The sequence below is a fragment of the Melospiza georgiana genome, chromosome 2 (assembly GCF_028018845.1).
Source record: "Melospiza georgiana isolate bMelGeo1 chromosome 2, bMelGeo1.pri, whole genome shotgun sequence".
Lineage (NCBI taxonomy): Eukaryota > Metazoa > Chordata > Aves > Passeriformes > Passerellidae > Melospiza > Melospiza georgiana.
Genome location: NC_080431.1, coordinates 2,681,843 through 2,708,656, shown reverse-complemented (window position 1 = coordinate 2,708,656; position 26,814 = coordinate 2,681,843). Strand labels below are relative to the sequence as shown.

Below are 26,814 nucleotides of genomic sequence, written 5' to 3'. Positions count from 1 at the left end.
CTCCAGATGAAAATTGCTCCCATACACACTTCACTTTTCACCACATTTCTTTGAAAATGAAAATGAATAAAAAGGGAAAATCTAAACTGCAAAATAACATAATTTTTTATGTGCATTGATCAGGGTTAGGCATGACAACTGATTGCATACCATAGGTTCATGCACCACCCACAATGTGGAAATAGTATCAATGTTAAACACACACATAAAAAATAATAATTACTTAAGATTCTTGAACATTGGTTCAATTTTAGACCACCCAGATCCATAAGTTGTTCCAAGACCCGGTCTGGGTTTCCTGGACTCAATGAAAGCTGTGCAATTTTTAAAAATTATTTTGTTTTGTTTCTTTTGGGTTGACTTCCCACTCCAAATGCTTCTTTTCCATGGCTTTGGCTAAAACTCATCAGATTGTATTTTACAGATCACACACTGGAGGTTGTAACTGTCATTTCAAAAAAAAAAGTTTTACTAATAAACAGCCTTTTATCTTAACATGTAAATAAAATCTGTTTATAAGTTCAACATTTGCTATCCTAATAAAAAGGCTCTAGAGCTGATCTCAACAATTTAGTATCGGCTGAATCCTCTGAAGCTTTTATTGTTCATATAAAACAAGCTGCACTTTATAGGCATTACATATTTGCATGCTTCAGCCAATGCCCTTTCTAAGTGGGTTTTCATTTTTGCAAAAGAACTTTTCAATAGTCAGGAGAAAAAAATTTAAAAGAGAAGAAAATTAAAGAGAAAGAAAAGTTTTAATTAAAATAAAATCTTGACAATTCATTCTGCTTTTGATTTTGCTGAACTTCCAGCAAAATATACTTTCTAGTCCTGAGTCATAATCTAAGTACTGAAATCCTCCTTTAACAGAGTGGAGGATCCACTTTTTCATATTCATTCCAAGCTGAACACGTCCTCTGAACAGCATTTTCACATTTCACACAGTTCACAAAATTTTAAAAAGTGGCAATTTTTTTTCTCTTTTCTTCCAGCAGGAGCAATTTATCCTGAATTTAAATTCCTAAAATCAATTTGGGAGAAGCAGACACGATTTGTGTGCAACAAACATCCTTCAGCAATTCCACTTGAATCCCACAAACCAGTGCCAGAGCCAAAACACAAAGTGCTTAGCAGGCTGAACTTCCCTGCTGTAGCCAGCTCCATGGGAACTCATATATCCATACTTGCTGCTTTTATGCTCTCTTAAGTCATTTTTATATCTTCTTTTTAAGTCAAGCTATTTATCCCTCTTTTTTTCTTTTTTTTTTTGGTATGTGGATAGATTATCAAGCCCAGTACCCAGCTGGTAACACTTCCCATTAAGGTAAAATTAGTACTGATGTTATGAATAATTAATATATGATTAACAGAAATGGCTTTTCCCGTAATAAATTATGGTAATTTTGCTCTAAAATATTCTCAGGGCAGGATGAAACAATGTTGCATGCTGCAATTCAGACAAACTTTTAAAAACAAGCTTTCTCCTAACACAGTATTAATTATTTTGAGCTCATTTGCACACATCTCTGCAGATGCTGCCAGTAACTTATCTCACAGCAGTTTATTAGAAAACATCTGCTCTGCAGTTATCAATAACATCATAAAACATTCATATACCTTCCCTAATCCCTAGGGTTCCCAAAGCTGCTCAGAAATGAGACATTCAGAATCCCACTGCATGGGCTCAGCGAGGGGAGATAAATAATCAAGGGAACATCATGTTTCAACCACCTTTAATCTCACACCAAGGTGAGACAAAATGGAAAAAATTCCCAGCACAAAACCTTTCTTTGCAGGTTAGTGACAAGCTGGACTGTCACAGTTTTACATTTTAATGCATTCTTTTGGATTTTTTTTTTATACCTGTTAGACAGGTGTGTTTAAAAAGTGCTAGAAGGCTTGAACCCAATTAAAGAAAATACCTTGTTCAGATAACTGCTAACTTTATGCTTAAATCTACTACAATCAATGAATTTAAAATACAATAAGAGTTAAGGTAAACTGAATATAGCCCCAACCCAGGGCTGGGCTATAATTTGGAGAAATAACCTGACATTTGGACCATTTAATTAATTTCTTGTTGTACAAATGCTCAGAATACAATGTAAAACTTAATAAGCTCTCTTCTAAATACTGTCTAAACAGAAGTCAGCCTTTATTTCCATTTTGTAACATCAGAGCAGCTCAGTTACTGTATTTCACTATTTCATTGGAAGTGTCTGAAAATGCAGCAAAGAGAAAAATCAAAGTAAAGGCAGTTAACATTATAAACCAATAAACAGTGAAGGCATCACCATGTGCAACAATGCTTAGACTTTAGTCTTCCATATGAGAGAGAGAGAATCAAGAGTTTCCTAAAGTGAATTAACTAACCACAACAGGATGAGATAGAATTAAAAATCAGGCTACAAAAAGGAAGAGAAATACATAATATTTAGAACAGCCACTTTTCAATGAATTCCCATTATTTTTCTAACTTAAATTGTAAATAAAATTTGAAATTTCTATCTTAAATCTGCAGCTCTAACTGACAAAATAACAAATAATGAGATATTATCAAGCTTTTTTGGATTGAAATTTTAAAACTATACAAAAGTATCAACAGGAATGCAAAGTTTAAATTAGTTCACCATTAAGAAAACTTGCACCTAAAGGTAAAACTTAAGGAGAGTATTTTTTTAGACTAAGAGGTTTCAGTGATTTTTTAATTAATTCCATGTCTTTTATGCTGCCAGGTATTTACCTTTTTATAAATATTTTATGTATTAGCATTCAACTTCTTCACTTGAATAGGAACTGGATTTTTCTGACTAACTTTAGGCTTGTGTGGACATAGATGAAGAGTTTCAGTCTCAGCAGCCCCATGCAATGCACAGAGAGGCATTTTTACACTTCACATGGTTCGAATTTGTCTGGCACTGCAGCCCAACTGCTCTGAGCACTTAACAGGAACCCTGAAAACTCCCTGGAGCTAAGAGGGGAAATGTACTTTGAGCGCTCGCTGTTGTTAGGTAGCATTTGTGACAACTGGGAATGTGGATGTTGAAAAGGTAGCAAACACAATGATTCAGGGAGCTCAGGCTCAAGTGTAAAAACCTCCTCAGTCATGACTATTAAAGGTGCAAGCAAATAACATGAAGGATCTGCAGAGACGACAATAAAACTCTGCTCAAATTGATTTCCCACTGAAACTGACCCCAACAGATGATTTGTTTTCCTCCAGTTTAATAGCAGCTATATATAAATTTCCTTATTGACTTTTTCCTTATTCCTTGGTTATTGTTTTCATATGTGACTGGCTTACAGATGTACAAATGCACTGAAAGAAAATTCCCTGTCCTGTGACAGGGAGAACTCAGTATTAACTCTGCGAAGGCACATGTGTACAACTGCTGAAACATTTAGAGTCCTATTGTTTCTGGCTTAGGTTTCTAGGTCACAAATTAAATTTTAGTAAAGGATTTAATTCTAAAATGACTCACAGCTCACTTCCAGCTTTTGCTTGCAAACAAGAGTAAAATACGCTTTGCCTAGGATATTTCAAACTATGCTGAAAGATGGTGACCAAGCAGAATTGACTATTCTACTCATTTTCAACTTCTGCCCTGCTGAAAAAATGGAAGGCCTTTTCCTTTTCCTTTCCTTAGAAAACTGATGCTTTTATTATCAAATCATAATACTGTAATCTGATATAACCCATAAATTTTCTTTAATGTCTATGATACCCCCAGGAGGTAATGTGGAACAAGAGCAGTAAATAAAGATCATAACCTGAAAATTAAATCTGCATTCTCTGATCCAAAGTAGGATCTGCTGGGACTCCAACCTAAATCTGCCAGTCTTAGAGGACCAGCATCCAAACCACAAAACTATCATGCAATTTAAAGTAGAAATAGCAGTGTTTGAATGAACAAACTGATCTCTCACTTGAAGAGAGTTTCTCTGGGACACTGGAGCCACATCCACATCACGACAGGAGAGAACTCACCATGGTGCTGGCTCTGGCACTGCTCATAATGCTCCACACACACATTTGGATTAGGATTAACGCACAACCACCCAGCATCTGGGTTTTTTGAGAACCAACATTTTCTCTCTATGTTTATCCATCTAATTCCACTACTCAATTTGTAAGAGCCCCAAGCACTGACTCATAAATCCATGTGATGATGTCACACCTCCAAGACATGATCGCACTAACATGAAGTCTGTGAACAGCTGTGCTTTAACTTGGAATCTTTAACACCTCCAGCATCTATTCTGTGGATTAGTGTGGAAGGGGTCTATGAGAGAAGGCTGCTCACAGAAAGCAGCACCTGCCCTGTTTTCAACCTCCTCTGGCTGCACTCCTATTCACTTTCTCTGTTAAGCACTGCTACAGGCTTGTGCTGAAGCAAGCAGGCCCCATCGCAGGGGCACATTCCAAGAAGGTCCCCAGGTGCCTCCCAGGAGGCAGGAGGAGGAGGAAACAGTCCCACTTTAACAACTCTTTGGAAACCTGCTAAACCCTCCACGCTGCTCCTCCAGGTACAGCTCCCCACAGCTTCAAGGCACGTGCAGGCACAGCCCTTTGCCCTTTAATCTCCAGGACACGTAGTGAAACCAGCACAGTGCCTGTGGTTGTCCTCCTGCACCTTTTCCTTGAGCTGGAGCAGGCTCCATCTGTTTTTATGACCTGGGCTGTAAAATGTCACCTGAATCTGTAACATCACTGGGTGACCATCAGCCTGAAGGTGACATTCCTTCCACTCATCCCACACCAGCAAAAAGCCCCTCACACCAGCCCCAGGCTGGATCCTGGTAGGATTCCATCATAAGGAAGGGGGTGAAAAGGCTCACAGTTTCTGGGAGAAGGACTATCAAGATGACATTTACACACGCCAAAATGTGGAAGGAAAGAAACAGGACGAAACTTCAAAGGCAAACTCAAGCAGGCTGCCATTGGATGGAACAAAGCTGGGCACATTTCTCCCAGAAACAGAAAAAAAATTAAAAAGTGGTTTGTTCATGGCTGTTCTGATGGATGACTGCCTGCATTATGGCAGAAGTGCCCAAATGCATCTGTGAAAGGCTCCAGCCTGTGGTTACAGGCTCCAGAGTGGCTGCAGGCATTTCACAGGTGCTGAGGAAGAAAGACTGCAGGGAACTGGAAGGGGGGAAACAAGCAGCTTCAGCAGGAATTACACCAAAAGGCAGCTGCTTGATTTCCCTCTCAAGTGCACAGAAAAGCAACCTTCTGGGCAGCAGCTGTCACTGGACAAGTGATTATCAGAGATCATTTCTCACTTTTACAAATAAATTCTAAATTAAAAGAAAACATCATTAAGCATAGCACAATTGTGTTCTTGCTTCTCCCTCTTTTTATTAAAAGAGATAGCAAATGCCTTCCCCAGAGCAAACAAAAGGTTTGATTTGCTCATGTGCTAAACACATGGATAATAAGTCATGGAAATGCCATGTCCATTCGGGGAGGATCAGGCTGCACAAGGCACTCGCTTCAGAAACTGGAAATTATGGTGCTGTGGCATTCCCAGCTGTTATTTCAGAGAGAGGAGACAAATGCTGGATGTGCTTTCATAAGGATTCATCCCAAAGGTACTCACAACACAAATGTTATTCTTTCTGCTCTCTGTTGAGGTGGTGATGGTGGGAGCTTTGCAATAGTTCATATTTTTCACTGAATGTGTTAAGACCCTATCAGTTTAAATAAACAGTTTTTCTTTGCCTTCCCTACTCCTTTGTTACATTACCTTAGAGGATTTTAGAGCCTCACATTTCCTGGAGTGAAGTGTTCAGAAAGAAGAATTTATTCACCATGCTCACAACATCAACATTCAGGTGCTGAGCAGGCTTTCCCTTTCTGTGATAATTTGATTATTTCCTCAACCAGAGAAACCCCATGCACAATGTAAGAATATACTTAAGAACTATCTCTGAAAAAGCCATTATCCAAAACTGGAGAAGACAATTGCCCTCAAATAAGTAATTTATGATACAAAATACTTTCTCTCCTTCTATGTAATCACCAAGTGCTCCTTAACTGGTTTGTCTGTAAGTATTTTCCACCTGCTCAGAACAAGAAAAGAAACAAAATTTCTCAAACTTCTTGCCCTGTCATTTGGAGCAGCTGCTTCTGTGGAGGTTCATCAGAAAAGAAGAACCTCTAACAGAAAAGACTTGAAAGGTGTTGACATCTTTCACATGCTTTTGCATTTGAAGGTGATTTAATAATTTTGTTTGATTTAAAACATTTTTCATATACACAGACATTTAGTTTACTAAAAGGAAACACTAAAACAAGAATCTTTTGCTTTTAAGCTGACACTTATTATGCTCATAATTCCCATTGCAGGAACAGTCCCCAAACCCAAAGAACAATTTTTCCATCTCTCCCCAGCTTGCAAATTGCCTAGAGGGAATTGCTTCAGAAAGCAAATTGGTAGCTGTGTTTCCAATCAAGAGGAACACAATTTCCCTCAGTGATTACTGAGAATGCCAGCACAGATAACAGAGAGAGACACAAGCCTAAGGTTTATTATCTAACAGAGGACTACGCATCCTGCTTACCTGCATTCCTTCGTTTTTACTCTTGTATCAAACTAAGATATTAAATGAGGAAGACTAACAGCAGCAAGCAAAGAAAACCATTATCCAGTGACTGCTGAACAAAATCTCACTGTGATCTGTGGAAAAACCAAGTAAAAGCTCTGAAAGAGGCAAAGCTGTCTGAGCCACAAACTTCACCTGTGAACTTTGTGTCAGGTCAGGAGCGTTCACATGAGGACTGAAGAGCCCGGTGTGTGTGTGTCACAGACTGTGAAGCCTTGGCAGAGCTTCCTTGACGTTCAGGGGGAAGAGGGATCAAAGACTTTGCAGGCAGAACATCTCCAGCTAATAACAGGCTATGCATGGAGTGACATTGTTAAAAACACTTCCCTTTTATATCCCTAAAGGAGTTTTATTGAGTTAAAATGATCCTCGAATAGCCTCTGGGCTGAACTGTAAAACACATTTGAAGAGCGTAAAATCTTTATTTATGCCAGGAATGTTTGAAACTCAAAAGATAAATGTCATTCAGGAAAACAAGCATGTCCTAGGTATTCAGAACGTAATGGGGCACAGCTGTAATAACAGTCAGTGAACCAGAGACTCCCTACATCATGTCATTAGCTCACTTTTAATAAGTCTATCTTCTTGTCCTTTTTATAAGGGCCATAGGGAAAGAAAGAAATATATCATCCCCCAAACATCTGTGCCTCACTCAAATTGTCTCTCTTAGAAGACAGATCTACTTAAGGGACTTGCCTTGGGATATAGGTTGTAAAGTGCACACAACCCTCTCTAAATATGGATTTTATTTAAACAGGGAGCATCACACATCATTTGTGAGCTGCTGAAGACAGTGCAGTGCAGGCTGAGCACATAAATAGCATCAAAGTACCTGCAAATAATCAAACACATACACTGAAACAAAGCTTGAGGCTGAACTTATTCCCTTGAAGCCAGAGATTTCAGGCAAATAAAATTCTGGTTCTGAGAAGGTTTTAACAAGCCTTCCAAGGAGCCACAGAAGTCTCTACTTAAAACAGGACTGAAAAATTGACTGGTTCTTTCTCCATTGTAAATGTTTATCCCTCCAAGCTGAAATTAACACATGGCTTGGAATTTTAAATGGCACAGGGAGATCAAGATACTGCAAACCCTTCAACGCTCCTAATGATCCTAATTTCTTTATCTCTACCTTACTTTTGTTCAAAAGGTTATTTTAAAAATAATTTTCGTTCTGGCCTCTTGTAAAACTCTGCAGTGCCTTACTGGTTACTTTCTCATTAAACAAACTGATTTCCTATGGCTTTTCATGCCTGGGTTCAATGATTAGGCAAGATGATTAGACAAGTTACATGCCTTGTTCTGCCTCCTGGCTTTTAGAAGTATAAAAGATAAGAGACTCTAGATAATCAAACTACTGCTTGTCAAGGGAAGCTTGAGGTGATATAAAGTAGATCTGGGGTTTTGTTATTATTTATAATGTAGCTTTGCATAGGATGCTTCAGTTTGGATGCAGGGGTGGTTGCTCTCTAAGCTTCCTCTACGAAAAGTCTCTGACAGAGAAAGGAATCAAAATTTTGCAGGTGCACAACTCATCTGTGGGGAGGCCTAACCTCAGGGTTAGGCACTTTTAGTCTTTCAATTGAGAAGCATAATCACTTCCTACAATTAGGAAAAAACTGACATTTCTAGCTGAAATTCAGCCCACAAAAAGCCTTCCATGTTTCCTCTGCAGGGATTCCTCTTCATTCTCCAGTTTATTTACTTTTGGCACCTATCTGCATCCTGCCTGAACTGTGTGGAAGAGCTGTGGTGAGCTGAGGACAGAAATGGAGGAAGTCTCTTGTTACAACACATCCCATTTCTTCCTCTGCTGGTGCCAGGAGATGTGACAGCACAAAACTCTTTGGAATTGGTTTAGTGCTGACACTGCCTTATTGTAGCTGAATTTAGTTGCTACCACCTTTTCAGCTGCACTGTTGGGACCTTGGGTTAAAAGGCCTTAAAGTCCTTAAGAATTAAGCTCCATTTAAAGCTGTTACAATGATCAAAAAAAACCCCAATCTATTTTGTCATCAGTGTAATAAAGAACTGAGATATAAGGGGGGGGGGGAAGGAAAATATTTGGGGATTGGCATGAGTAGATTGGGAAAATAGAGAAAATTTAATTATTTTCACAAAACTTTGATGTTAATAATAATTTTGCTGGAAGCATGAACACTGAATCATCACTAAATAATGGAAGGGGTAAGAGTTCAGGAAGATGCACATGCAAAGTTGGTGTTTTGAGACAGAACATTCAGTTTGATGTGGAGCAGCTGCCAGGAAAATGCTGTTGCAAAAAAAAGGGTCATAGACTTGACCCTCTTGTTCCCATCTACCCTCTACAGGGTTTTCATTTTGCTCCTTCTGCTTGCTCTGCCCCACAGCCCCTCTGGTCTAACCTGGATTTGTGACCCTTCATGGCAACCCAGACCCATTTGGATATGGTACATGGAAATTAAACTGTAGAATAAAGCTGGATAAAGCTGTAGAAAAGCTCTCTTGGGACAGCATTCTAGACCTTATGTGCTTCTGATATATCCCTTTTGTGATCTGACCAGTGAGGGAATGCAATTATGTTTTTGTAATTATACTTTAAGAGACTGCTTATATACATACTTAAGGTCTAATTTTAACAACTTGCAGAGTTTCTAAGGGAATTCTAATACAGTGAACCAATTGGCATGATCAAGAGATAGCACAATTAAGCCTGTACTAACCCACATCACCTAAATGTACTTAGAGAAAAAATGGGCCATGCATAAAAGCAGAAAATAAACTGCTTAAGCAGCCTGTGGGTTACAGTGAACAGAGCTGCTACTGCCAAAAATGCTTTTGACTTTGCCACATCCCAGGTACCGTGTGTTCCACTCCAAAATCAAAATCCACCTTGCAGAGCAAAGGCAGCAGCTCTGGGCCCTAGGGAAGCACAGTGTAAAGCAAGAGGGAAAGAACTTCCCTGATCCTGCACTGTTTGTTTTTTTGTGGACTGTCCTCAGGTGATTTCTAACTGCTGTGCTGATGAACAAGCTGAAAGGCAACACCTTTGATCAGAGAAACAGGAGAAAAGAGGACAACTCAACAAGGATGCTCCAAGTCACTGATCCGAAAATCCAAAACAATGAACTACAACAGCAACAAATTGAATGGACATAAAATGCAGGTTTCCAGGGCTGAACTGGGTGGATTCACCTCTGTCTGCCTACTGCACAGTTAGACAGCGCCCCAAAGCACTGGGAAATGTAGAGACTGGGGTCAGGAAATAGCCTGTTCTCACATTTTTATGCCTCCCACTACCGCTGATCTGTGATTTAAGGAGCAAACACACACCCTCTACAGTGAAAAACATTGCAATAACACAGCCCACCAGGAGGATGCCTACCCAGAACAATGTGAACTTGACTGCGGCTTCAGGAAGACAGAACTGGAAGTATTTTGGGGACATGGTGTGGGATGGGAGGACGTGGGAGGAAGCTTACTGAACACATGCATGTTTTCTGTGCAAAGCCTCCTGATGGAAGCTGCATGGAGCACAAGCACAGAAATTGCAGCATCTAGTTCTCTCTCTTCACTGGCACACATTGCTCCTAAAAATTTCACACCCAACCAAATGCCAGGGAAGAGTCTAGATTCTTCACAACTTTCAGATAAATGGAGCCATGTCAAATGAGAAGCAAATGGCAGAACAGAGCAGTGATGACAAAGGCTCTGATCCAACAGCCAGGGCACACTGCCGTGCTCAGGCAGGGCCTCAAAGGCTTTAAAAAGTCTCCACAGAAGGAGAGCAGCCCTTTTGTACCCCATCAACTGTGACACCACGATCTAATTCAGTATTCAGCTCCACACCCCCATCATGTTGGCAATAATACACAGTTGGTGAGACAACTTGTAAAGGAGTAAAAAAAAAAAGGAAAAAAAAAAGCCATGTTTTCAATCTCTCTAATTATTTAATGTTAGCTTTTTATGCATCTAACATCAAAGCCTTTTTTCACTTCTATTTAATCAAAATTAATCACTAAGATTACTACAGCAATTTACGTTGGAGATTATTGAAATGAGTGTTTTATTAAAATCTGGTTTTATTAATAAAACACATTCTGGCTAAGGAATCATGTGAGCCTGCTATTAGAGACTATCAACTGGGAACTGGGAGTTAATCATAACAGTCATGCTGCCAGGTTCTTTGACAGAAGCACACACTGGGTTTGTTTCTACTTTTACTTTTACAGGAATATCCAAGACAATTAGTCACCCTGGCACAGAGCAAATCCTGCAAATCAGGGAGAGGAAACAAAGGTGCATGAGGCATTCACATTCTCTGAAAAATCTCTTCGCCCAGGATTTTCCCCTGGGAAGCTGAGAAGCCTCAGAGAAAAAGGAAAACAATCCTTATCTCATTTGCTTCTCCTGTGTTGTTCTCATGTGGAATGTGTTTGGAGATTGTTTCATTGTATTCTGGGGTGAGTTGTTTTCACTCTTTGGCCAATCAGTGCCAAGCTGTGTCAGGACTCTGGAAATAGTCACAAGTCTACATTATTATAATTTTTAGCATTCTGTAAGTATCCTTTATGTATTCTTTAGTATAGTTCAGTATAGTATTCCATAATATAGTATCATAAAATAATAAATTAGCCTTCTGAGAACATGGAGTTGTCACTGTCAGATTTTCTGGAAAAATCCCTTCACCAGGATTTCTTCTCCTGGGAAGCTTAGAAGCTTCAGAGAAAAAGGAAAACAATACATCTGATTTGCTCCTCCTCTGTTTTGCTGCTTTGGATTGTGGTTTGGACATTGTTTATCCAACAGGTGGTTGTTCAGTTGGATCCATGTGAATTGTTTTACACTTAATGACCAATCACTGTCAGATTCTGGAAGGAGTCACGAGTTTTTAATTCGTATCTTGTTAAGCCTTCTGTAAATATTCTTTCTCTATTCTTTAGTGTAGTTTTAGAATAGCATAATATAATATAATTCATATCACATCATGTCATGTCAGATCATGTCATGTCATATAATAATAAATTAGCCTTCTAAGAACATGGAGTCAGATTCCTCTTTCCTCACCACAACAGGGGAACCCAGAAATACCACACAGAGTCAGATTCATCACTCCTTCCTTCATCTGGGAGCCCCACAAACACAACAGGTGCACAAACCGCAGCAGCTTCAAAGGAAAGGAGACGCGAGGGAGACTCACCAGCCTGGTTGGTGGTGATGCTGACAGCAGCGAACTGCCTGGACAGGGTGCTGAGGTCGGAGACGCCGTTGAGCGCGTCGATCTCGAAGGTGTAGTTGGTGTGTGCCAGCAGGTCCACCACGGTGACGGTGGTGTTGGTGAGGCCGCTCTGGCGCGGCAGGAAGCGCACGTTGTCGCTGCAGGGCTCGCACAGCCGCCCGCCCCCCGAGCACTTCTTGCAGACGATGTTGAAGGTGACGTCCTTCCTGCCCCCCGTGTCCAGGGGCCAGCTCCAGTCCAGGATCACCGAGGTCTCGTTGATGTTGGAGATGACGTTTCTCGGGGCGGAGGGTGGTCCTGCGAAAGGGAAAGCAGGGAGTGAGATTTTCTCCCTAAGGGTTACTCCAAAACGGGAGTAACGAGAGCGCAGAAATATAAAAGTAAAAAAAAAAAAAAAAACATTATTAAGCAAACTCTTCTGGTTATTTCCTGTGGAGACTCCTGCAATATTTCACTAGATTACAGACCCAGGCTAACACGAACCATGTTTTCTTATAAATAGAGAGTTCCCTCAGGGTGCAGTTCAGGATTGAGGGCTGAGTACTGGTAGCAATAAAAAAAATCCTACTTCTCCTTCTCGAGTCTGACAGGGTACAACAAGGAGAAAATGAAATCAGAAAAGGCACAAACCCAGCCCACCAATTTCCAGCAGCCTGTCCAAGACTCAAGAAGACACGAGAGGGAGTGGATGGCTGACTGCAGTAGGACATGAGAGGAAGCAAGCAGGCGAGCTGTTGTGGAGGGACAGATGGAGCAGCAAGAATGACAGCCCCGAGCAGAATGAGCTACTCACTGGTGCAAGCCATGGATGGAGGGTCTTTCTCAGAGCGAAAGTAATTCTTTTCACACCTGCAGTTCAGAGATGCATCTTCGTAGGTGGAGCTGTGAGGGGGGCATTTGGCACACTTCACATTGCCAGCAGAGGCTTTGTAGAACCCAGCTCGACAGGCTGCAAAGTAACAGGGATAGAGTTTTAAATTCCTTGGGCATCTTAATTCTGACATGTGACTGCTGCCCTGGAACCTACCCATATGGGGATCACAGTTTGCAGACATTTATGGTCTAAAATTACAGATTTTTCTCATAATCAGAGCTGACAGAAATAAAATGTCTTGGTAGCATGGAGTTCATGCATCAGCCTGGATTTGCATTTAATTTTTCCTGGAAAACAAAACAGGGTATTGCACCACTAAGAAGAAACATTTTCTACGCTTCATTTTGAGACCACCACTCCTTTTCCTTCTCTTCTGCTTCATTTACCAAAACTGTGGCCCTGCATAAGAAGCTAACTTATCCTCCCTCTGCTGCTAACATTTTCTTGCAAGGGCACACTGATTGTAAACTACATCTCTTCAGTTCATCAGGTCAGGAGCAAGCGAGCCAAAACCAAGAAAATAACCTGAACAGAGAAAGATCTTTTCCATTTTTAAATGATCATGTCAATGAGCTGCATGTATTACCTGTGTAAAAGATTTCTTTTTTGGATCAGCAGTCTTTAGATGGGCAGCCTGAGGTGGGAAAAAGCTCTGAACAGATATCCCAGCAGCTTTTCAAGTGATGGAGGAGGGAGAGGTTGTTATTGTCTATCCCCAAAACCTAAATAAACACCTGGGCAAGGCAGATTTGTTTCTTAGCTCCTGATGCTGCACACCTGAGTGAAATGCTCTGGTGAATGGTGAGAGAAAACTACTCTGCTCTTCTCTGAAGCATCCTAAAAAGGGACAGCCTCCTCCAACGAGGGACAGCAGGAGGAGCACAAAGGGTTTCACAGGGAAATGCCAATCTCAGCCTCTCTCCAGCTCTTCCCAGGCCTGGCAAATGGCAGTTTGCCATTGCTGCAGCTGCTCCCTCCAACTTCCAGAGTGCAGCAAAGCAGCTGCCAGAGACAGCTCCTGCTCCAAGTTCTCTCCTGCAAGCCCTGAGGAAACATCCCAGACTCTGAGCCTCTGAGTCACAGCCCCAGCAGACAATCTGCTACAGCAGAACTGTAAGAATTGCTAAGGAAAAGCAGAACTGCTACAAATGACCTTGTGTGAGCAGCACAAACCTGCCCAACCCGGCACAGCCCATCCAGCTGGCACTTCTGGTGTTCCCCTCTCCTCAAAGGCTGCCCAAGGGGCTTGGGGATTCCCATTTAACTGGAGGAAATAAAGGAACCCTAAGTCCTTCTTACACCCTTCCACTAGGAGGAAATGCAGCAGGAAACAACTGGGTTTGGGTTGTTTTTTTTTGTGTAGCTGTTATTTTTGCAGCCTTTCACAACTCAAATGCCGTGCCCTCCCATGTGATGCCCCACGAGGCACCTGGAGCAAACCCAGCTCTGGCTGACAGAGGAACCTCCAGTGACTTTGCTGCTTCTGTTCCCAGCCCTGAGACAGCAAGCCAGGCAGAAAAGAGGCCAATCCCCTTCTTACCAGCAATATTAACTAAGCAAACACAATAAGGAATAAACATCACACTTCAGTTCCTTCATTAATATAGATAACTTCCACTAAAACTTCTCATGGAAACTTCTACCAGATATTAAACTCCAATGGTTTTGCTTAACCAGCTTGAAGGGACACTTTTACATTTATGAGACAATGATGTATTTATGATTCTATACAGCAGAATTTTAAAATAAATGTATATGCTAGTTTAATGCAAGGACCAAAAAACAAAGACCCTACCACCAGTATTATAATAAAAGCAATGAATTTAACAGAAGTAAACAAGCTTGTATTAGAAGAAGACATATTCAGAGGGATAAAGAAGAGAAACTGCCCATTAATCAATGTCTCTTTCATCCCTCAGGTGAAAACTCATGGACCTCATTTAAGAAAAGCTGGTGATGGTCAGTGGCGGAGTGAGCCAGTCAGATTCCTGCTGTCCCAATGTGCCCTAGCAAGGGCATCCCAATCTCATGTCTTCCCCTCAGGCTGTCTTGCACTTTCTGTCTTTGTCTGTCAGACCAATTTCAGATTACTCACAACTGCAGCCCAAAGGAGAAAAAAAAATGCATTTACACTTGAAACTGAAGCTCAGAACCAGAGGTGCCAATGAAAAATATTGTCAAAGTACTTACTATAATCATTCCTTTCCTAATATTTTTTTTTAAATTCTGATATATAAGAGAGAAAAAAATAAAGTTGTTACTTCAAAAGGCATTAATTTCTCTGTCAGACAAATTGGATTACATGTACTGATAAAAGAAGCTTTGGCTTTTTGAGGCAAGTACCATGGCTTTGGTTTCAATTAGGTTGAAAAAAATCATAGGAATTAGCATAGGAAGTCTTCACAGAATCTCTAATTTTAGCATGGAAACCAGCTGTGAACAGCAGTTGCTTTTACTCAACAATTTCTTGCAAAAACTAAGCCCTTTTTCTTTCCCTCACAATGGGGAACAATGCAGGAGGAAGTAGATGCAATGGGCCAGGAAGAAAAAACCTGTTAGCACACTAAAAGTGAGTCAAGGAAACTTTGGGAGCTTCTACATATGTGATATAAACAGTACAGCCAGGCTGGCTGGTTTGGCTTTTTTAGGAACATCTCCTCAAGCCAGCTGGCTCTGGTGACTCCTGTGGTAACTTCCATCTGCAGCACTCTAAAACTGCATTTATTCTGATCTCAGTCTCTTTTGTTTGGGTGTGATGTCAGGATGACTTTATTGAGTCACCTGTTAGTCAGAATTTCAGGACTCTGGTTGTCCTTGTTACTGTGTGAAAATGAACTTCCTTGAGCTCTAACTGATGAGTTTGTCTCAGAAACAGAGAGCAGGGAAAGTTAATTCAGTGAGAGGAAAACAAATGCATGCAACAATCTGTGCTAGGTACCGATTAAAGGAATGTGGTTCCCTTTTCTGCAGCAAAGTGAATTTTGCCTCAGCCTGAACTAATCTGCTTGGGGTGAAAACATGCTCCTAATTAAGGGTTAAATTATTAATTTAAACTGGAATTAATTTTAAATTAAAACATAAATCTGTTAGCAAATATGAGCATTTCAGCATGCAGGTCCTGCAGCCCCCTGCACACAGAGCAATCTCAGCAATTCCCAGCTGTAAACACCAAGGAACAAGTGGAGCCTGCACTGGGGATGCCCCAGCCCCAGCACTCCAGGCTTGACAGGGCCCATCTCTTGCACAAGGTCAGGGAAACTTCATTTAGAAACTGCCTGGCACTGCCCAGCCCTGCAGGAGCTCTGCTTTTTGTGCTTTTTAGGCAGGGCTGGAGCATCACAACAGGCTGGAAGTGGATTACACATCCACGGCATGGCTGACCAGCACCCACCCATTGATTGTTTCCTGTCTTTGTTCCTCTGCTCCTCATTAAAACGGCCCAGGGGTGAAATGTCATTAAGGCTTTAAGGCACAGCCTCCACAAAGAAGGGAATTCAGCCACAAACCTGTGCAGCTCACAGATAACACATCCTCAGAGTGTGCACTAACAAGACAAATCAGAGCATCTCAGGACAAACCTCCTGTGCCAGGACAGGGAAGCATTCCCCATGGAAGTGGCCACTCTTAGAGGGGCTTTGCAAACCATTCCCACTGTCACCTGAGCAGGTGAGTTAATTGAACTAATCAATATTTTAATTCTGATATCAGAACCCATTCTTCACTTCCAGGATTTTGAGAAAATCCTCCAGCCCCTGCAGGGACATAGATTTGCTTGCGTTTTAACAGGTAAAAAGTCCTGAAACTGGACCTGGTCATCACGGGATGACCTTTGGCTGGCCAGGTGTATTGAGAAGGAAATCACAGAATAGGTGGGAAAAGAACTCTGAGACCATCAAGTCCAGCTTATAACCTCCCACCACCGCCACCACCATGCCAATGAAACCATAGCACTGGGATGTGTCCAGTCTTTCCTTAAAATGCTACTGACTCCCAATGCCCACACACAGCCTTGCATCTTTGAACTTTTCTCCAGTTCCTTTTGAAAGTGTTTACACATATTTTCCTTTTTCTTTCCCACTATGGCACCCCATTCACCAGCAAACTTTATAAAGTAGATTTCCTTCAAAACTCCTCAGAGCAATGAAACCACCTTCAGCAGCTCTGGTTGTTCATCACTATTTCAAAAGCCATAAATTCTATAGCATTCTATATGTGTGTAGCATCCTCTCTCTCTCTCTATCCTGAGCCTCCATGAACTTCTTGAACACCAACTCAGCCCAAAAAGGCTTCTAAAAATTAGACTGCACTTTTGATTCATACTTCCACTGAACTGCAGGCACACTTTTTGTCATCAGACCTGAATAAAAAGACACCACTTAAGTGAGCAGCTCTAAAACCAAGGGCTATTGCTGTACATGCAGAGCAGGCTTTCTCTGTGATGGGCTGTGCTGCTGGCACCTGAGGGAAGAGAAAAGTAAGATTGAGAAAGGCTCTAATGAGGGATAAAAGCTCTCCTTGTGATTGGGCCCCATTACCACTACTGTAAGAATATCCCCAGAAAGAGCTAAGGATATTGACCTTCTCTCCTTGCCTGTAGGATTCCATTCTGTCCCTTGAAGAAATTAAAATTCACAGATGATCTTAGTGTGTGTATTCTTGCATCATCCATGAGATATGCATGGAGCAAGTATTCAGTGCAATGTGACACTGAAATGTCTTTAGGAAAACACTCCTCAGAATGAGCACTTTTCATTTTTTTAAATCTGAAAGCTTCTGCTAGCACAAAAAAAAAAAAAAAAAATCAGTAGTATTTAATCTTCCTCATGAGTAAATTTCTGCCTTTTTCCTCCCCGCTTCATATTTTATAGTGATCTGTGACCTTAACATATTTTAATCAGATGCTTCTGAAATTGGCTTTACTCCCAGGTCAAGCCATTGAGCAGAAACAATTCCTGTTCCTTTGTTTAATAACTGTTACTGGCAGACATATTAATTATATGTACATAAGAGATAGTGCTGTCCTGAGGGAACAACACTGCACCTTTCAAGCACAAAAAACCCAAAGTCTGTAATAGCTGCACGTTGTGCCTTGCAGGGCTTCTGTGTCTCTTTTTGTGCAGTGCATTTCAGCCAGGATTGCTGCCAGCAGCTTTGTTTAAAGTGCAATGTCAAAGATTGCAGACCTAAAACAGACCTAAAACCTCTTTACAGCAAAGAGGTTCTCACTTGTGGGCATGCAAGCACCTGGTCTCAAAATGTGTCAGGCATTGTGTCCTCTCTGCAGCCAGTTTTGGGGGAAAGAAATCTTAGTGGATCACTTAAACAGGTATTTAAACCTTTAAAACAGGTATCACTTAAACAGGTATTCCTTAAACAGGAATTTAATAAACTCATGTTTATAAATTGCCATATAAATTATGGCACCCTCATACCTAAAACTCAAATACTATTTCAAAACCCTGGAAATATAGAGATATCTGTTAATTTATTTTTTTTAACAAAGATCGTTATGTTAATCATCATTGTACTGCCCTTCATGCAGACTATCCAATATTTGGGGGTTTTTTTTGCAAATTATTAGTTGCAATGTATTCTGCTCCAGTTTAGGTAGTTGATGTGAAGTACAAAAATTCATCTTTCCTTCAATTTACCTTCAAAGTTACTTTTTTCACCAAATCAATGTACCCTTGGTTTTTATTACATGACAGGAAGACCAGCTGCTCTTGACGTGTCCTCTCAAAGCCATTCCTCATCTAACAAAGATCTATCATGAGCTTATCTTCTCTGTGATGAACAAAGACAAACTTTTCCATCAGCTTTTACAGGAATATCTTCTGATCCTTTGATCATACCCATCTCTGTTTCTACACTGTCATATATACAGTGGAAAATGTTCTTATTTTTCCCATGACATGTCTGATGAAACCAATTGATTTATATATTGGACCACAGATTACATCTTGCTCTCTAACACATTTGGGCCTTTGCTTTGGTTTGGGTTTTGTTTTTTATTTTGAGCAACCCATGGAACATCACTCCCATGCACAGATCCCAAGTCAGAAGAGTTAATTCAGACATATAAAAGGGATAAATTTTCTCTCAGGGATGGAGGGAAGATGATGATGCATTTGCTGAGGCTGAATATTCTTTTGCAACTTCCCACCTCTGTTAGCACATTCAGGAATCTTTTGGTGTCCCTGGGAGAAAATTAATGCAGAACAGGCTCCAAACCCAGTGTCACCTTCTAATCAAAATGCTGCCTGGTGGCCTGTGTGGTGTTTCAGAGAGCCCAGCCCAGCTCCCTGATGACACAGGTCCACTACTGCAATTTGCATGAATTAGTACTTTTGTTAGGAGTCTCAGCAGAGCTGTCAAATTAATTGGAAAAGAAATTTAACAAATGCCTTTCCCCTCAGAGATTTGCTCTCAGGTCAGGGTTGAGGCACATTGTTCGAGCAGTGTGGGGGAAGCTTGTGTTCTTCACACCCTTGCTGAACTTATTTTGTTGGTGAAAAAGAGAGGATTTTGGTTTCTTGAGCTGTTAATTCATTACCTGTCACTGACATAAAAAAAGACAATCTATTTCTAATGCTGCTTTTGGCTAGAATAGGATTAATTTTTTTTTCATAGCAGCTGCTATGGGGCTGTGTTTTGCATTTGTGCTGTAAATAGTGTTGATAATTCAACCAGGTTTTTATTTTTTACTGCTGAACACTGCTCACACAGCGCCGAGGTCTTTTCTGAGCGGGCTGGGGGTGCACAAGGATTCGGGAGGGGACACATCTGGGACAGCTGACCCAGTTTGGCCAAAGGGATGTTCCACCCCCTTTCCTGGGGATGGCTGAACACCTGCCTGCTGATGGAGAGCAGGGAATCAATTCTTTGTTTTCTTTTCCTTGTATGTAGCATTTGTTTTCCCTACTGAACTGTCTTTCTCTCAACTCACAGGTTTCTTCACTTTGCTCCTTTGATTCCCTCCCACATCCCATGAGGGGAGAGGGAGTGAGTGGCTTGGTTGTCAGCTGGGCTTAAACATGACAATCTCACAACACTAAATATACCAGATACTGATAAAATAAAAATAGAATGGCTCAGTTAATGGCCAGTGACTAGAATGTCTGTAGACTCATTTCCCACAAATTCTCATACCTCAAAATTAGTTCTTTTTCCCAATTTCACCATATTTTTGAATTCAACCACTGGAGGTAAGACATGGCCAGAGGCACATAAAGTTTAGGAAGCAAACACTGGAGATAATTCACTGTCCTCCCTTCCAAAACACAACCAACCAAAACCAAAATAAAACCCAAATCAAAACCAAAGTTCACATTTTTCAGCACTGATGTGAACAGGAGCTGAAAAGCTGAAATGTTGTGCCTATGCCTTGTTCAGTGCTACTTTCATTGCCAACCACTGACTCATTATTTCTTGAATTCACTGAGAGCTGGTGCTGGGAAAGGGAAGCTCTTAAGAAGAGAAATGCTGCTGCAATGGCAAGCACTTAAATCTGTAGGGAAAAAATCCCTAAGGTTTAAGCCACTGTCATTAAACCTGATATAATTTACGGTATCAAAAAATGGTTGTAATTTGCAGCAGTATACGGGAAACAGCCATTGCTTTGCTAGTGATGCTGTTAATGCCACTTAATGGCTGCGTCCATATTAGTATTTTAGCCACACTTTTAAAGCAAAATCCCATTTCTCCTCCTTTTGTATTATGATTCACAACATAAAGTGTGCCCAGACCACACAAATACATATATTTCAGGTATACTGGAAGAGGTTCTCCCTGCTACAGGAAGTCTGTAGGATCTGATAGAGATTTTCTCAAGTGAAAATTAAATGCTTCAAAATTGTCATGGTGTGGGCACAGGATCCTTAATTTAAATTGCTGAGTGCCACTGATCTGCTCCTATTTGGCCACACTCCTTGCTAATGTAGACTTAAGCCATGAGCACCAGCCTTCAAATATCTGTGTGCTGTCAGAATCTGGCAAAAGGAGGATGATTTAATCTAAAGCCATTAAACATATAAACAGATATAGTCATGTGCAGAGAGGTTTCTAAAGAAAAGCTTTAAACAGAAGACCCAAAACATTACAGCTTCATCATTGTCAGAACATCCTCCTCTCTTTGTGTTTCTTTTGCATCAACTGTATTTTCATCCTTCCAGCAGAAAGCCTGAAAATTAAACAGTTCCAGCCCCTGGGGACATCTGTGAGCTGACAATCTTCTCACAGTGGAAAAGAAAGGCTTCTTCAAAACTATCTGAACGCTCAAGTGCATTTCTGCAGTGTGTGCTTTAGTTTCTGCCTCTTCTTCCTTGGTATTTTTCCTTTTAAAAAGAAATTTCTTAATTACCTAACATGCATTTTGTGTGCATGTGTTAAAAATGTCTGGGTTTGCAGGGTAAGCAATTATCTGCTGAACAAAAATCCAATTAAATGTAAATTTTTAAAAAAATCTCACAGTTCAGCATTTTTATTCACTTGCCTGCTACCTGTGTGAATCCAAGGGGGGCAGAACCTCAGCTGTTTAGAAAACAAAGAATGTGATGTATTGCATTTTACAGGGTATTTGCTACAGAATGAAATCCTTCCTTACAATCAGCAACAGAAACAAAAACTCAATATTCTCCAACAGCATTCACTTCCCAATACAGGAAATTCATCAGAAGGGATAGGAAACCAAGTTTGCATTGTTCTGCTCAGTACTTTTTCTAACAAATAATACTTTGTGCTGATATCCAATGCCACATGTTCAATTAACAGCTTGCAATTCCACTGGACTTTATGGGGAAAAGAATCACAAAACAGAATTACAATGCCTTTCATGACTCTGCATTGTTTTATAAGAAAGGTTTTACTATATAGACACCATGCCATTTTCTGAGTGAAGGAACTATATAGCAAACACCATGGATTTAACTACAACATTGGTTTTATATTAATTTTTTCCCACTTCTTACTTTAACAGTCAAAAGCAGAAACCAAGAAGGCTGAAAGGACATCTAAAACCCTCAAAAGATGGAAGCATTTAGGGAATCCACCATGAGATTTGACATTCTGTATCTATCAGGACCAACTGATGCAGAATAGGGTGGGGTTTTTCCCCTACTAGGAATATTCTCAACTACTCCCTTTAGAATTCTTTGGAGTTTACTAAGAGGTAATGAGGAAGTCAAATTCCATCTGGTTACTTTGCTTAGCAAAGCTCAGATCACAGGTCTGTTTCCAAAATATCTATTTTACTTTTTCTGAACAAATCTGAAGACAATAGAAAAGGTTTTCTTTTTTGTAGGCTAAGTTTGAAGAACAAGAAAGAATCCAGAAAAAAGAACGCTGTACACATTAAACTGGTACAAATGGTACAAAATAGCACATAAAAACCCAAACAATTTTAAGCAATTATGTCAAGAAAATCTGTTATTGAAAACAAAAGTTATAACAGAAATAATTACCTGCTTATTGATGTAACTTTGACTGGGACAACTGGTTTCCAGCATACATGTCATTGAAACCTTTTTTCACTAAATACTACATTTGAAAAGCCAGTGCAGAGAGCAGAACAGGAAAAAGGTTTGTCCTTGACTAAGCAGTTACACATCTCACATTCACTACTAACCAGGTGCATTTCTGAGGGCCCAGGGCTGATGGGTGAATCTCTACACCTGACACAAAAGCCTTGCAGACTGGTGAGATCCCACATAAGCTTTGCAGCCACAAACGGAGCTCCCAGCCTTGTGCTGGGACAACATGTGTACCACAGGCAGGCAAGGGTTCAGCTTGGGATAACCCTGGACTAGAAGATGACCCTGGAAGAGGTTCCTTAAACTGTGTTTTTCTGCAAAGCCATGGTTCAGCAGCTCATGAGCCCTCATTTCCCCACCAAACCCACAGAACAAGGGTGTATGTCAGCTGCGAGCATCCCATGGAAAGTTTTTCTTCTATAAAAGGCTCTGTGCTTCAGACAGGAATCCAGTTAAAGTGTAATAGTAATAATGTCCATGTAAGTCACTAAAGCATTTCTACTTTTTTTTCCCTTCCTCCTCTCCTTTCTGCCTGTCCTGTGTGTCAGATTAGAAACATACAACAAGTGATTATGATAGGCAAGTGTAACTGTATTTTGAAGGTGCTGTCAAAATCCATTAGCAAAATGTCCCATTACAGCCCAAGCAATCTGAAATGCTCTCCCACTAACACAAATGCCATCAGTGCTGTGTTCTGCTGCCCTGACAGCACAAAGTGAGGCTGTGACAGCTTCCCACAGCTACAAACCTGGCCCTGCAGATCCAGCACCTCACATCCCCACCTGGTGCCAAGGACATGGCACATGCAGCCCTTCGCTTTGCCTTGCTCCCCCTTATAAATTAATTTATAATTATAAATTATAAATTAATTACTAATTTATAATTATAAATTATAATCTGTGCAGTGACCCTCTCTCAGCACTGCTAAATAAATCCTGAATATCCCTGTCTGGGCAAGGCATGGCCAGAAGTGCAAGGGACAGGGAGCTTCCTCCAGCACCATCACCATTGTCTCTGCTGCTCTGTGCCCCTTGGGACAGGAATTCTGAATAGCTGTGAACTGGAATATTAATTGCACTTCCTAAATGTTCCCTAACAAGGAAAACTTTCCTCCTGCATTAGGATTCATTTTGCTCTTTTTCCACTTCTTCTCTTGGCTGTAGTGAAGACTGGGTTAAATGTGAATTCCCATTAAATGTGTGTGCAGCAAGCATTTGGAAGAGGCAAGCAGCAAGCAGACTTGTTGTTCTTGATGAATAATGGAACTTAAGAGCTGTAATGCTCGCAATTGATTTAACAGCTGCCAACAACCCCAGTTTAGAAAAGAGTGAGGCAATGCTTGTAAATTTGGCTTGAATCAGATTATTCCTCCCTGTTACTCTGCAAGTGGGAAATATTTCTGCTCAGCCTCCTTGGTGGCACCCTCCTTGTGCTTCATCTGTTGGGCATTTTTTAATGACAATAAGTAGAGTCATCTTCCTTCTCACACTATGTATAACTTTGTAAACCTTCCATCAGAACTCTTTGCATATAACACTGAAAATCTATTCCTGCCCCCTACTCCACGCACTCTCCAAAGCCTCCAGTAATATATAGATATTTGTACCTCAATCTTATCACATTAATTTCTGCATATTTTACACCTGTGGCACAACAAAAGCAGGATAGGAGTTAGAGCTCATGTAGTAATAAAGGACAGTGTTCTATTTAAAAAAAAACCCAAACTTCTTTCTATTAACAAAACCTCCTTCCTTCTAAAACTCCTGGTTTACAAAGGGATCACCTCACAAGGTTTAGGCAATGATCCCAAGCCTCTGCATCAGTATCACAAAACCTCCAAAGTAGCAGAGGAAGGAAAATAAATCTCTCAGAAATTAGGAATGCTTATCCATGGAGGATTCCTTGTGTATAGCTAATAATCAACAATTTTCAGGCAGCTATAATGGCAGCAATCACCAAATAAACCCAACCCATTTTTCCCTTGCATCTGAAACATGTGGGAAAGGGTACAGTGGAATTCCCTCTCCATTTTTTTTTTTACCCTTTGACTTCTTCAGGTGTTTTTACAGAGAAATTTCTCTGAAAAAAGGTCTAAAACAGAAACTCATGGCCCTTCCAAGGGCTATTTTTGATTAGGTAATTTCTGCCCCAGAAGAGTTTTGTACAACCAAAATAATTTGAAAATTAAGCCTGTAAACAAATACCAAGTTGAATTAACTCTAGGACCATCAACAGAGGGAAGGAGATATTTAAGGATATAAAGGAAACAGTAGAAAACAATCATGAAACAACAATAAGAGGAGAGTCTAAAATTTTTTAATTAGCATTTTGTCATCTGATTCCTTTTCTTTTCACATAAGTCTACTACCTCAACATTCACTCGCACTAAGATGCCACAGTCCAAGTAAAAAGCAGAAGCTGAGTGCAATACCTAAGTGATGTCCTTTCCAATATAGAGGAAAAAATGAGTGTGTTATTTTCACAGCCAAACATTCCAGCCTACTAAAATAACTCAGTTTCATAAGTGCTCCTGAAACAGTTCCAACTCAGGCAGGAGCAGAGTTGGCCTGGATGAGCAGTTCAGAATCCATGTGATTATTCAGTCCTCATTTTTGCTAAATTTAATATTGGCTCTTTGAGGATGGACTCCCAGAGGTGAGGCAGAAAAGGGCCACTCAAACCCTGCCAAGTTCAACGGGGAAAAACTTGGACTGACAGCCTGGTTATCTAATTGTTAGCAGCAGGCAGCAGCAGTTTTAAGTAGCAAATTATTATGTTTGGGGGTTATGCAAAACAAGAATAATTTACAACAAATTGGTATCAGGAGCAGTTCTAATCAGCCACAATCTGAAAATCCTGAATTCCCATTAAAATAAATTGGAATTACATTTGCTTCTACGTAGCCTGCTTTTGACTGCAGGAATTTTGAGTGGTGAAAAGAGATTAGTAGGGGCTTGGCTTTATCTGTAGACTTTATCTATCTAATTATATATTTGAGACTGGTAAAATTAGTATACAGAATAATGGAAAAAGTTATTAAAAAGTTGCTGAACAGGCCATTTTTCTTCCCTACATATGGAAAACAGGATTCAAATCTGACTCCAAGAGATCCTCAGCTACTGAAGCAGTGACTAAGTTCAGGGATGAAGAGAACAGAAAATATAAAAGAATAAATGGGGAAAATAAAATCTACTCTGGAACATTTGGAAGGTTGTTTGCAGGGGTGAAAAGGAGCATGATCAGATTATACATTAGAAAAAAATAACCAGGCAGCATGAGAAAAGCAGTTAAAAATGGTCTTGGCTCGGGGGAGAGCGTGCGAGTCCCCTCCAGATCCCCCCTGCCCACTCCAGCAGTTCTGCACTCAGGTCCTTCCTCAAGGGCCACCTCAAGGGCCAGGAACTGCTTAGATGAGCCTTTAAAACCCATTAAAAATATTTTGAATTATTAAATATTCACAAATAGAAAAGCAGACCACAGACAACAAGCACCTGGGATTCTTCACTGTCAGAAAGAGAACACAGGACTAGAAAAACACTTGTCCCCATTCTACCCCTGGCAGGATCCCCATCTGTAGGAGTGCCTACATTTCACAGAATTACACCAACATAACTAGACATGGTCTATTTTTATCTTTCTGCAAAAAAAATCTCTGTGCATTGATATTTTTCTTAGCTATACCTTCACAATTTAATCTGAAGCTCTGTATTTTTATAGTTGGCAATAAGAAAAAAATCACCCCCCCTTTGCAGCAGCTCAAACGATTACTTCAAATGCACACACAAGAAGCAGCTTTTTGAGGCTTTTCTTTGTTTGTTTTTTGGAGGTTTGCACATCTCTAGCTTAGCAGTCATTTCTATCAGCTTATATTAAATAGCTGCTTCATCAATTTCAGTTAAAACCAAATTAGCTTGAAATGAAGCCAGGATCTATACAAGACTAGGAGAAACTTAAATAAATCAATATCAAACAACAACCTCATCTGAAGCTAGACAGCTTGCTGATGTGCTGAACAAGAATATAAGCATTGAATCCAAGCAAGAGTTTCTTAAATCAGAATAATGTCCCCATATGTGTTTGCAATTATCTAATAAAGCTGTTCTCACTGACTGGGACGGCAGCAGAGCTAAGAGAAAAAACTGACACGAGCCAACAGGATTTCCTGATAAACACAGATAAAAATCTCTATTGCAAAATGACTGATTCTGGCATTTCTAACATTTCTGTGGGAAAATCCCAACACACCCTGGAGAGAGGCCAAAACCATACAAAAACCATACAAACCCTACAGAAGTAGTTTGATTATTTCGCTTCTAAATTTTAGGACAGCACTGTTGAGTCCCATCTTGTCCCAATTTTCCATTCTCATTGTCTTTCCACAAGAGAGTTCCAGGAGTTTCTATGATTTCTGTGATTTCCTAAAGACTTAATAACCATATGTATTCATATACGTATACACACACACACACATATATATACATATATAAATATATATATGTATATATGTGTGTGTGTATATATGGAGAAATAACTAAAAAAATAAATGAATGCACTAATTTTTAAAAAAGCTTAATTTAAATGTA

The 26,814-nt window shown here is 40.3% G+C and overlaps 1 protein-coding gene across 1 annotated transcript in view; it reads right to left on the bottom strand.

Annotated features, from left to right (window-relative positions):
* The window catches only part of EPHA3 (EPH receptor A3), a 173,617-nt gene that overhangs the window by 47,528 nt on the left and 99,275 nt on the right, over positions 1-26,814 (bottom strand). The window contains exons 4-5 of the mRNA XM_058043854.1: positions 12,624-12,779; positions 11,792-12,127 (exon numbers count right to left, since the gene is read on the bottom strand). Coding sequence (XP_057899837.1) covers positions 11,792-12,127; positions 12,624-12,779 — 492 coding nt within the window. The remainder of the gene's footprint in view (positions 1-11,791; positions 12,128-12,623; positions 12,780-26,814) is intronic.